At 41.8% G+C, this 13,618-nt stretch overlaps 1 protein-coding gene across 2 annotated transcripts in view; it reads left to right on the top strand.

Annotated features, from left to right (window-relative positions):
* DGKI (diacylglycerol kinase iota) overlaps window positions 1-13,618 on the top strand; it is a gene marked incomplete at both ends in the record, with an annotated part of 451,691 nt that overhangs the window by 331,036 nt on the left and 107,037 nt on the right. For both annotated transcript variants that reach the window (XM_079711562.1, XM_079711561.1), the window contains one exon: window positions 518-618. In XM_079711562.1, the coding sequence (XP_079567688.1) occupies window positions 518-618 (101 nt within the window). The remainder of the gene's footprint in view (window positions 1-517; window positions 619-13,618) is intronic.

The raw sequence follows: 13,618 nt of genomic DNA, 5'->3' as shown, positions 1-13,618 counted from the left end.
TTTGCTTTGACTGAGAAGTGCCCCCAGGGAGTTCGAGGTGTGTGGAGCCATTTCATTCTCAGCCCTGTGCTTTCTGGATTCTTGGTTTGATTTTTATGTTTTCCTGTCTCGTCTGAGAGCCAAGCTGTTATGGGCATATTTGCTAAAGCAGTTCTTTCCAGCTCTACACCACTTCTCAGCACTTCAGATTAGCTGCATCTAATTTATTGTGGAACTGAACACAGAATCTTATTGGAGTTTTTAATAAGTTAGTAAAAAAAAAAAAAAATGAGTGGGCTCCAGAAGCTTTTTCTGCTTATTCCCATGCTCTTACCTCCATTCCAGAAACTTGAGGGTTCCAGAGAAGTGTTCTCCAGATAACTGCTGTATTCTGATCAAGATCCCATGATTCTGATTTGAATGTGAACTCTTTCTTCTTCATAAGAAGAGATGATATTGCCTTTAGTCCGTCCGGGTGCATATGACTCCCAATTCCATTCTCTCCTTGATATCTGACCATTCGGTTCTTGTTTTACAGTCCCCAGTCTGTCCCAGACCGTCTGAGGATCCGGGTGAACAAAATCAGTTTACAAGACTATGAAGGATTCCACTATGACAAAGAGAAACTCCGGGAAGCTTGTAAGTTGGAAGTGCATAATGGATATCATGGGATCAGCCTGTTTTCAGCTTCTTGGTCCTCCTTGGTTTGATGGATAGATTCACCTTGTGTCTGAAAGTCATGATTAAAGAAATGAAGGGAAGTGTAGTAACATGTGAACCCCAAGTGATGCTATATGGGCTGAAGAAGATGGAACTAGAAAAGGAAATCAGAATAAAATAGTTCTGCTCTTGAGGCCATGTTAGGATGTCTTGGTTTATTAACCATTTTAGTCTCAGGTTTACCTAAAATGAGAAAAGCAGAATGATGGTGATACAACATGGTATAGTAACATCTAGAAAATTCTTGAGACAGCACACGTCTCTTCCTGGAGGCTGCATTACCAAATACTGTCCTCATTCTTCAGGCCAGTGTGACAGAGTTATCTGGGAAGACACGTCCTTCACTTCTAGCTATTATGTGATTGTATGACGTCAAAGAAAGGCCCACAGCCTAGTAAATGTCATGGTAAAATGAGTCATTGATGAGGTGCCAGTGCTTCTGAAACCTTAAGTTGAGTCAACATACAAATTCCTTTTCAATGTTCCACATGCGTCTTTAAATATATATAACTGTTAGTTCACCTTGCTCAATATTCCATATTTATTGGGCATTTTTTACATTCTAGTCACTATTTTAGATCTTTGTCTGTACCATGAAAATAGATGAGGTAACTGGGGAACGTCGGCCAGAAGCAGTTAAGACTACAGGTGTGTTGGATATTAGGGTTCTGGGTTCCTTCTTCATTGTGGGGGCCAGTAGTCAAGTGCAGTAAAGGCAGAGAAGATGAGAGCCAGTGTCCAAGGGCACAGGCAGGGATGCCAACAGAGAGAAGGGAGTGTTGTATAGAACCAGAGGTTTATGAACTAAAACCCAAACTGGCTCCAAGTGTGGACCTGCCTGAAGGTGTAGGAGATGCAATAGTTAATACTGGCAGGAGGGGAGTAGGGGGCACATTTCTGAGCTTTGATTCCTGAACCTGTGATCTGTAGTGGGGTGTACTGGATGGAAGTCCCGAAATCCAGGGACAGTCTCAGGGTGGGGCAGGGACTTTCAGACCTGGAGGTGACAGTGAGCAAGGATCCGCTTCCCCCGTTACTCAGGCACTAAACCTACCAGGGCATCCTATATGGGATTTCTCTCTCCATGCTTTCACTGCTTCAGCTTCCTCAACCCTCTTCATCCTTTTCCGTAAACGTCAATATCCTTCAGCTTCTCCCCAGCCTTCTCGCTCCATGCTTCATTCCTCTTCCCTTTGGTAGGAATGCTTTGAGGTGGAGGAGGAACAATTCCCTGAGCTTCTGCATTTCCCCCTTCTGCCAATGGCAGATTATATTTTCTAATGTAAATGAGATCATGCGGGCCAGACTAGCACAAACTCTAATTTAACCCATAAGGTGGTGGACCTATATGTTTGCAATGGGAGATGTAGCTACAGGGTAAATTAAACTGACTTTTAGAGGCTACTAATGATAAAGAATGGTGTTTTATGTTCTTTTTCTTACAAACTTCTAAACAAATAGCTTACCAGTTTGAAAAATTAAAAAAGAGACCGGATCTCAAGCCAGTAATATTTTGCAGCTTACCGTCAACTTTGAGGAGGGTCAGTTAGGAGTGGGGAAGCTTTTGAAATTTTTGGCTGCAATGAGATTTGAAGCTTATCTGTGGATTTCAATGACCTCTTCTATCTTTTCTGGGGCATTATCTGTTTGATATAAATATAAGTCCAATAAATTCAGCCATGTCTTTTGGGACCCAGAAGAACAAAGAAACTCTCAAAGAGGGAATCAAAGCATTATCTCATTCTAAAGATTTGAGGAAAACAACATATGAATTAGGAGGAAAAGCAGCCAACTCAGTCATTCTACATTTAATATATGGAGATGATGCTTCTCAACTGTGGCTGCTCAGGAAAGTGTGTCCTTGGGGGTTTATGGACTTACTCACACTCACCCTTTCTTCCCCGGCTCCAACTTGCAAGTGACTACAGATTCATGGGAAGGCCGACAGCTCAAACTGAGTATAAAGGCAAAAACCAGTTCAAATCCAAATGTGCAGTGCATGCCAAAATAGGTTATTTCTGAAGCATTAATGAAATGAAATAGAACACATCTAGATAAAAGGGACTCTAGGAATGTGCTCTGACCTGCATCCTGGAAGAACAAAGGGGGTGAATCCTCTTCGGTCATTCATTTATTGTCAACATCTGAGTCCAAACTAGAGCAGTCCTGCATTACTGGGTTCAAAAAATTAGTTGCCTTTCCTTTTTTTTTTTTTTTTTTGTGGTACGCGGGCCTCTCACTGCTGTGGCCTCTCCCGCCGCGGAGCACAGGCCCTGGACACGCAGGCCCAGCGGCCATGGCTCACGGGCCCAGCCGCTCCGCGGCACGTGGGATCCTCCCAGACCGGGGCACGAACCCGCGTCCCCTCCATCGGCAGGCAGACTCTCAACCACTGCGCCACCAGGGAAGCCCCTAGTTGCCTTTCTTGATGATACACCAAGTGACTCATCCAGGCAGCATGTGGCTGTTTTCCTTCACCATTTAATAGAATCTTGCTCATGTGTCTGGATCATTATTCATATTAGATTACAAGCTCAGATGTTTGTTGTCCTACAAAGCCCTGCTTCTGTCTGTAAGGCAGGACTCCGTGGTAATTACAGGAGGGCAGCCCTTTTCATCGCCATGCTTATTTAGGCAGAGAGAGAGATGGCTATAGTCTTTTAAATGCTTCCGGTCTCCCTTCCATTTAGCCCCAACTCACCTGGCGGCATTTCCTCTAAAATAATAACACAGAGAGGGTTAGTCTTTGCCAGTCTCTCCTTCTGCTCTTATTGGTAAATTTCAGACTTGCTTAAAACAGTTATAGTTTTTTCACTGGATTTATGAATTATTAATCCTCAAGATAATGGTTATGTGGTCCAAGAGAGGAAAGTCTATTCAACTTGAAATAGAACATAAGGAGAAAGTAGCCATATTAAAAAACAATTCTTAAGGTAAATCTATAATAATTATAGCAGAAACTCACTCCCATAATCAGAATGAAGTATATAAATGAGTTCTTAATAAAGCATATAATCATATAGTCTAGGCAAAGGGTAATCAGTTTTTTTAAATTTCTTATATTTCTAAGTACAAAAGAGTTTCACTGACACATGACATATATGTTTATATTTGGAATAACCTGATACTGGCCAAGATGTAACTCTATCTCTGGTAAACTGGCTAAACTTTACTTCTGGCATCAGCTTACTCTGCACTTCTGAATGACCATGATAATTCATATGAGTCTAGGGCCTAAAGCAGAAAAGTAAAAACCAGTTTGGAACTAATTGAAAACAGATGTAGCCTATAAAGGTGGGGGGCATTGCTAACATTTGTTGTATATCAAATACAGTGTTCAACAACCCTTTTACATACAGTATCTCAGTACCATGGATATTATCCGGCCATTTACAATTTAGTATCTCTATATAGTAGATAATATCTCAGTATATTATTATCTGGTTAAGACTAATGATTGTGGCTAATTAGATATTTAGGCAGTTGTCCTAATGGAATTTCCTTGTCTTCTGTTTAATGACTCAGTAGAAGTGTCAGAGACATTTGTGTTTGAATCTCACTTGCAACCTTGACAAAGTAATTTTACTGATGACCAAATCTCTCATCTCTCAAACGAGAATATAATTGCAGCCTCGTAGGGTGCTGAGGGTTAAATGGAATATTGTATATGAAAGCCCCGCTGCACAGTCTGGCAACATTAGCAAGCTTTCCCAAAATGGTAGCTATGATTGTTGGAGTTGCTATTCCAAAAGACGCTGCTGTGACATTGCCCTTCAATCTGCAATTCCACAAGCCAGGCTCAGAGCAGCTGCCCTTTTTTTCATATATATCCTCTCACCAAACTGCACACACCATCGCCACCCTCCAACTCTCTTTCTCACTTTCAGAAATAGAATTGAAAACACTAGTATAGATTAAAGATTACGGAAAGAAAATATGAGTAATCATTTGATTTACTTTTATTGTGTCAACTAGTACAAGAGACTGCTACGATGGCAAGGTATTTACACCTGTGAAACCCATATTTAGTGATCTGGTCAGATATCTGCAAACTCCCTCTCTTAAGTCCTTATACATTTTCTTAAGTGCATCATGTGCTATCCATCATGGAATATTTAAAAATAAACTTTATTTTGGAATAATTTTACATTTGCAAAAACGTTGCAAGGATACTACTAGGAGTTCCTACATACCTCTTACCCAGTTTTTCTCATTGTTAAACATTTTATTTTACCATAGTACATTTGCCACAGAAACTGATATTGCTTCATTACTGTTAACTAATGCCAGTCTCCTCTGGTCTCTGACAGTTTGTCAGTCTTTCCTCCACCCCCCACCCCCATGACCTTGATTGTCTTGAGGAGTACAGGCCAGTGACCTGTACAATATCCCCTATTATGGCTTCATCTGTTGTTTTACTCATAATTAGACTGGAGTTGTAGGTTCTCAGAAAGAATACTGCAGAGGTGAAGTACCCTTCCCATCCCGTCATATCAGGGGTTACCTGCTTCCCACATGACATGCTTGTGATGGTAAACTGATCTCTTGGTTAAGGTTGTATTTGCCGGGTTTCTCCACTGTAAAGTTCCTGTCTTTTTACTTTCCCTGTGCTATTCTTTGTAAGTGAGTCACCACGTTTCACTCATCTTCAGAATGGGGGGATGTGGATCATTGGATTTTTTTGTTTGTTTGTTTTCAGTTTTTATGTATGACTCAATTGCCTTTGATAAACATGCCAAAATGGTGGAGCCATTCACTCATGGATGAATCCATGCTTCCAAAAACTGTACATTTGTATCAGTTATATGTTGGATATCACCCTAGATGCTAGACATTGAAAGATGAAATCAGGACATGTAACATTACAGTGTCATTTATTCAATATACATTTATTGAGTGCTTACTCTGAGCAAACAGTGGTGGAAAAAGAAAAGCATGAATAATCCCTGAAAAAGCTCATCAAATGAGCTTTTTCTCATTTGATGAGGATTATGATAGAACTAAGGAAACACTATGTATCTATTTTCTTAGTAAACATTTAAATAACTAAAGGAAGGGATGGAATATATAAGCAAGCATGACAAAAGCCAATCTAATAACCACTAATTAGTTGAATGACCTTGGGCAATGCATTTACCCTCTTCAGGCTTCAGTTGCCTTATCTGCTAAATGCAGTGGTTAAACTCTATATTTCCTCAGGGTGTACTATATGGTAATAAACGTTTAGCCCTGTAGAAATGACATAGGACTTAAAATTTTTCCTCCTGATGTGTTTACTTAGGAAAGTTTTTAAAGCTCCAACATCATTCATTGTAATGATTGCAAGCATCAGAACGTGTTAAGTGCGTTTTGCTTCATGAGTTTGCTAAAAACACTGATTTTTTTCCCCCTATCGATTGCTTCATCTAAAATTGAATCTTTCCCCATCATTTAACAAGTTGACAACAGGGCCGTTCAGTAGAGATTAGGCCTCCATTTGGTGGAGGTAGGCGTTCCATTTGAAATCTGTCTGAGGAGTTAAATGATGTCAGTCTGTCCTCTGAAGGGCACTGTCCATTGCTTTTCAAGTGTTTATGTTTATTTCTAATTTCCTGAGTTGACATTTACTCAGAGATTTGTGTTTAGTTTCCTTTACTGTTCTCCCCTATCTTTTGTCTGTATCTTGTATTTATCCTTAATAAAAATGTAATGCTGATAAATAAAAATAATTGTAGTTAATGCATATTGTACTATTACTGTGAGCTAGCAAATGTCTTAATATTTCTACACATATCATATAATTTAATTCTCCCAACATCTCTGTGTACTAGGTAGCATGGTTATCCCCATTTTATATAGAGAGCAACTGAGGCCCAAGAAACTTAAGGAAAATTCTAAGGACCTGACATTCTGAATACTTATTTAATCACTATGCTCCCTATTTCTTCCAAGTAGTAGTTATTTTCTTTTATAAAGTATTTTTAATAGCATATTTGTTTTTAAATCTTTCACAATACTATTTCAAATGCTTTTTTGTATTTAAACTGACTTTACCTTAATTTACCAGACGCTGGTTTGTTGGACAATTTTCTGTTTTTGGATCTTTCTCTACCTCCCAAATAAATCATCTGTTCATAAATCCATGTATTTATTGACTGCTTACCATATTTCTAGTACTACTTCAGTTGATGGGGATACTGAAAAGTGCCTGCCCTCATACAGCTTATACTCCATTTGGAGAAATAGACAAGTGAATAAGTGATATAGCAGTAAGTGGTATAATGGGAAATAATGCAAGAGTGACAAAGGATCCTATTTTTGATAAGGTGATCAGGGAGAGACTTTCTAAAAAGGTAATATTTAAGCAGAGACCTAAAAGTAAAGGTTGAGTATGCACCTGGATTTCTGAGGGAAGAGTGTCCCTAGGCAGAGAGAGTGGCTAGTGCTAAGGCCCTGTGGTACAAACATCCTTGGACTATTTAATGCACAACAGGGAAGTTCATGTGGCTGAAACATGGTTAGTTGCGTGGAGAAGGGTATGAAGTCATTTTGAAGTTGTAGGAAAGGGCTGGCACATGGAGGGGGCTTGTAGACCATGGAGAGGCATTGAGTTTTATTCAGAATGTAATGAGAAGTTCCAGGAATTATTTGAGAAGGAGTATAACATGTCTGCATTTATTCTGAATAATTCTGGCTGCTGAGTGGAGAATTGACTGCTGGGTTGTGAAAGTAAAAATCAGCGCACCAGATACAAGGCTAACATGATATTCCAAGTGAGATGTGTGCTGGAAGTTGAGGGAGTTAAAGTAGCAGAGTTGGGGAGAAACAGTTGGACTTTGGATCTATTTTGGAGGTAGTGCTGGTAGGATCAGATGATGGATTAGCTGCACTGTGTAGGAGGAAAGGGTGATTCAAGGATGCCTCTGAGGTTTTGGGCTCAGCAACTTGGTGCATAGAGTTGGCAGATGTAGAGGACCCAAGGGTGACCAAGCAGCACAGAGTGAGCTAGGAAAAAACAAAAAACAGGAGAGCTTGCTGGTTAGAAGCCAAGAGAAGAAGAATATTTTATAAAAGAATAGTGACAACTAGGTCAAATGCTCTGTGAAGGTGGAGAGAGATGCACGCTAAGAACTGGTCATTGGATTTGGGTAGAGGGTGGTTATTAGTAACCTCACAAGAGGTTGTAGAGGGAAGAAGGTGAATAGAGTAGGTTCATGTGCCAGTGGGACCAAAGGAAGTGATTCCACATAGACTGCCCTTCTGAGATGTTTAACTGGAGAGAAGAGAAATGGAATGGGGGCTGGATGTGGAATCAAGGGAGGTTTGTTGTTGGGTTTTTTTTAATTTGTAAGCTAGTTCAGCTGTGTAGGTGGTGTGTGTGCCGATGGGCCAGTCCACTAGAAAGGGAGAACTTGATTCAGGAGAGAGAGGGCCAGCTGCAGGAGCAATGCCTCTGGATAGGTGGAGATGGGGTCCAGTGCACAGTGGAGGGGTGGGGACCGTCCCCAGAGTACGGGGAGGGAAGGCAGAGGAGTGGGTACAGAGGCAGGTAGGTTGGGGGATTTGGTACCAGGGAGAAGTTCTATTCTGATTACTTTTATTTTCTCAGTGACACAAGGAGCAAGCGTACTAGCTAACAGTAGGGAAGGGAAGTGTATCAGTGTTCAGGGAGAAAGAAAAGGGAAAGTTTGAAAGAGCCATTTGAAGAGTGAGAGAGTAAGTGGCCTGGGAGGAACCGCTGAGCAGCACGTTAGATCTGGAACCTTGAACTCCTTGATTTTTTCGTAAGCATGGAGACCCTGACCTGTCAGTTCCTGGGGGTCTTCTTGGCTTATACATGAGTGCATTCCTTGTCTTGCTAACTTCCAAGACTCAGATACCAGGGGAATATTAGGCTGAAGGACAATGATCTTATTTTTAATATAATCCCCTTCATTATCTAATTCTGTTTATGATCCAAAGCCTTGCTTTGTATACAGGGAAATAAGAAGTGATTCCAGGGCTTCTCTGGTGGCGCAGTGGTTGAGAGTCCGCCTGCCAACGCAGGGGACACGGGTTCGTGCCCCGGTCCGGGAAGATCCCACATGCCGCGGAGCGGCTGGGCCCGTGAGCCATGGCCGCTGAGCCTGCGCGTCCGGAGCCTGTGCTCCGCAACGGGAGAGGCCACAACAGTGAGAGGCCCATGTACTGCAAAAAAAAAAAAAAAGAAGTGATTCCAGAGCTGTGCTTTATCAGATGCTAATGATGTTAGTTAGGTCTCAGACAAGGAAATAGCCTAAAGTGTTCATACTGTTATTGTATTCTTCTTTCCTTGTTAAAACTTAGCCTTTGGTAATGAGAACCATCATTTGCAGGTATATTTTGAACCATCATTTGCAGGTATATTTTAAGTCTTGCCCAAAGGAACATTTTTCCTTTTTGTTGGTTTATCCTGTGTACAACACACACACACACACACACACACACACACACACACACACACACACACACACACACACACACACACACACACACACACACACACACACACACACACACACACACACACACACACACACACACACACACACACACACACACACACACTGACTAATTCTCACTGCCCTAGTCCGTTTTGGTGTTACCTTCCCAGTTTGCCAGCTCTGGGATATGAACTCAAATGGTTGTTACGTTTCTTTTTGAAGACTTTCTTCTAAGAACTTTGCATAGATTTGATACTTTTTCTTTCTTTATGTTAATGTGTGTTTGGTGTGGCATTAGCCACTGCAGAGTCACGACATCATATTTAATAATAAATAATAACACTTAGCGTCTGCCTGGTGCCTCATAGTTTACAGAGGGCTGCCGCATACACTGGCCGCAGGCATCAGCAGAGGGACACTTACAAAGGTGGCTTCACACAGGCTCACGTAGCTGCGACAGGATTTTAGTACGAATTTACATCTCCTCTCTCCTAATCCAGTACACTTTCTAACCACAACCCTCCTGCTTTGTAAAGACATAGCTGTGCACTTACAGAAATGTGGTTTTTTTAAACATCTTTATTGGATTATACTTGCTTTACCATGGTGTGTTAGTTTCTGCTGTATAACAAGGTGAATCAGCTCTATGTACACATATATCCCCATATCTCCTCCCTCTTGCACCTCCCTCCCTCCCACCCTCCCTATCCCACCCCTCTAGGTGGTCACAAAGCACCGATCTGATCTCCCTGTGCTATGCAGCTGCTTCCCACTAGCTATCTATTTTACGTTTGGTAGTATATATATGTCTATGCTACAGAAATGTGTTTTAAAAAAGAATTTGGGGTCGTAGTTCTTGTTCTTGTTTGTGTTCCCTGGGAAACACACTCTGAGACTTCTGAGCTTGATGTGTTAGGAGGTTTACTGGAGATTCTCCAGGAGGGAACAGTGGATGTGGAGAGCGAGGAGTAGCAGTGGGCAGAGGGACAAACTGAGCTGTGATGCGACTGCAGCAGAGCACTCCCACAGGGACATTGGGATCTGGGATCGCCATTTAGAATTGTCCCAACTGAGGCAAGGGTCATTGGAGATCGTTCAGGCTGTCCCCTGGGAGGAAGCAAACTGTGAGTGAGGTTGCGTCCTTCTTAGAGAGAGGCTCAACTGTGAGCTGTCAGCAGAGCCAGCACTTTCAGTGGCTGAGGGAATGAGGGCCTCCATCCCATCGTGGATCTGCGGGGGGCACATCTGTTCTGAAAGCACCATCTTGTCTGCATAACTCGGCACCTGATTTTTGAACTAAAAGGCCAGGATGTAACCACCCACACACCCAAATCTTTGAGTCCACTCATTCCCTTCTTCATGTGACAACTATTTATTGAACACTTATTATGTACCAAGCACTGTTCTAGGTACTAGGAATTAGGCTTATGTATCACTGACCTCCAAGTTTCTCTCTTTGCATCTTTTGGCCTGACCTCCCTGCTATTCCAAATTCAGGGAATTGGAATATAAGCTAATTACTTTCTTTAGGTGCCTCAGAATGAGCTAAGGAAAATGGAAACCTAAAATGTTAATGCTAACCTTTTCTTAAAGGTTCTGTTTGCCCTGAACTACTATCAAGCCAAATATTCTCCTTTTGGAATTTGAGTAATTGAAATTGGAAATCTAAAGGCAAGGTAATATAAATTTCAGGCTATTTCTAACCGAATATTGTAGTCAGAGATAACACCAGAGTTTGATCCTCAACAAGATGGATACTTATTCTATATGTTGATCCAACTTATTGGTAAAGATACTGAACTGAACAGAACGAAGGACAGAAATATGTGCTGGTCTGAAAATAACCTCTTTGCAGAATGATTTAGCACCACAATTGTATTTGCTAGTTATGTGAATAAAAGCTTCAGGCCTTTCATAGTTCATACTGGTGGAAAGCACTCTTTCCTAATACTTACTGGGCTTCCCGAATCACTGATCCACTGCCCCTCTTCTGGAGTCACTGATAGGCAGAATTAAAGCATTCCCTTGGTTATCAGATGCCACAATTGTGTTTTCTTTAGACTGCTCTAGTTCACATCTCTACATGGCAGTTGTCTATATATAACTGGTTTACTCTTTTTGCTTTCACGAAGAGACTTGGGCCCCTATAACAGATTTTAGGACATCTTCTGTAATGATTCTTCACATGGATCCAATCAGCTCAAATTCAGACCTGCATGATGGAATGTTTCTCCAATATCTGTCGGTGACCGTGCCCATTACCGTCATGTGCAGTTGACAGTAAGATGTTAAAATTGTGAAAGAGACTTGAACCAGGGTCTCTAAACATCATTTTTTTTTTTTTTTTTTTGCGGTACGCGGGCCTCTCACTGTTGTGGCCTCTCCCGTTGCGGAGCACAGGCTCCGGACATGCAGGCTCAGCGGCCATGGCTCACGGGCCCAGCCGCTCCGCGGCATGTGGGATCTTCCCGGAACGGGGCACGAACCCGTGTCCCCTGCATCGGCAGGCAGACTCTCAACCACTGCGCCACCAGGGAAGCCCTCTAAACATCATTTTGAGTATAGTATTTAACTAAATTTTGGGTCTGGTTATGAATCTTTTTGCTTTTGGACACAGTATTTCCCCTTGACTTTCACATGTATTTGGCTGGCCAACCCATGTAGCCAAGATTTCCATGTCACTGTTAAGTGCTTGTTATCTTCCTCCCAAATACTAGAGCACTGGCAGTAAATTATCAGTGGTGGCTCTTCCCTGTATCTCGGAATTTTGCGAGTATTACCTTCCTAATGAATGTACCTGGACAAAAATTATATTGTTTTCTAATGCCCATTGTCAGGTGCCTTCTAGAACCTTAAGTTAATTGCTTCTATCACATTTAACACTGGGAGCGCACTCCAAGGAATTTTATAAATCGTTTTGTTGTTCTAGAATTCCATTGTATGTGACATTAGGAATCCTCATTGACATGGAGTTCCCTTCATCAAAAATAGAACTTTACATCATTGTTACTAAACCTTCAGATTAAGTTGGAAGATGATGACATTTTCTAGAACTGTTTGACCTGGACCTTTGGTTTCTGTTATTTACTAGAAGACAGTATTGGACCTTTTGCCTTTACTTTCTTCTATTATTACTGGTAGTGCATGAACCAAATGTATCCGAAGTAGGAAAAAAGAAAACTCATGCAATGTTAAGCATATTAGCTGTGATCGGGTTGCACTCTCCCTCTGACTCCTTTCATCTTTGTTCAGAACACGGCTTCAACTTTTTTTTTCTGGATTTCTCTTTCTCATTTATGCTTTTCCATTCATCATGTGCTACATGCTGATGATTGGAAAGGTAAAGAAAAGGATCGATTACTCTTAGTTCCTGAGATGATGTGGTCTGGGCCTTGGGTGGATGTCTAAGGAGTTACAGTCCCCCCTTCCCTCCCCCTTCCTCCACCTGCTCTTCATTCTCCAGGCTTGAGAATATTCTCTCCCCAATTCTGCCTGTAACAATATTCTAACTCTGAAATCCCTTTCAGATATTTTAGGTGTTATCAGTTGCCTTTGAGGCATTTGTAAGTGCTTCTTATCAACCATCTTTCCAAGGGCCACTTGCTTTTATATCATTTCCATCACTTATCCCTTCCCACCCTCCCTCTCTCCTGCCTTCTTGGTTTTCCTTCCCTCTCTCCAGCTCAGCAGGCCACCGTCTACTGTGGTGTCAGGCAAGTGTGTGAGAAGGTTGTAACTGCCGTGGCCACTCTGAACAGCTGTGAATCACCCTGGTTCCTCTTCCCTCTCACCACCCAATTCATTATGGAGCTGATTCGTAACATCTCCCATATGTGTCTCTCCCTTATCTTTACTGTCTTCCTCTAGTCCAGACTCCAGCATTGCTCATCTCATTTACTTCTATAGCTTCCCAACTCACCTTCCTGCCACTCACCTTGTCTTCCACTAATTTGCCTTCCACATCTCTGCCAATGATTTTTCTAACATGTTTTCAAAGAAAAGTCACATGGACAAGTTAAACAGGCAAGGAAGACTTTATTCAAGACTATTGCAATAGGGGTCAAGACGGTGGCAATGGGGAAGAGAAAGTGAACTCTGCTGTAACAAAAGGCGGGAGACTTTTTCATCACTGGGGTGAGCGAATGGAAAAGTGCTAGAGGACTTTAGCCATTTGATTAGGCTATCTGTGTTTGCAAATTGTCACTTACTAGCTACCTATAGAGACTAGGAACAGGAGCACTATCTTCCGTGAACGATTACATGTCAAAGGGATGGGTTCTGGGTCTTTGGGAAAGATGTCCAGGGTTGTAGAACTGGCAGAAGGCTGGGAGAAGATTTACCTCTCAAAGGGGCAGAGAAAGAATTTATAAATGAGAGTCTTCTAAAGTAAGTAGTCTACGAAAAGGGAGGTCAGGGGCCTATAGTCAGGGAGAAACCTGTCTAAAGTTTAGTCGAGTTAGGGGCAACATTAAGCCCCC

Source organism: Hyperoodon ampullatus (assembly GCF_949752795.1).
Source record: "Hyperoodon ampullatus genome assembly, chromosome: 9".
Taxonomy (NCBI): domain Eukaryota; kingdom Metazoa; phylum Chordata; class Mammalia; order Artiodactyla; family Ziphiidae; genus Hyperoodon; species Hyperoodon ampullatus.
Note: the sequence above shows the minus strand (reverse complement) of the source record. Positions and strands in the feature narration are given on the sequence as shown.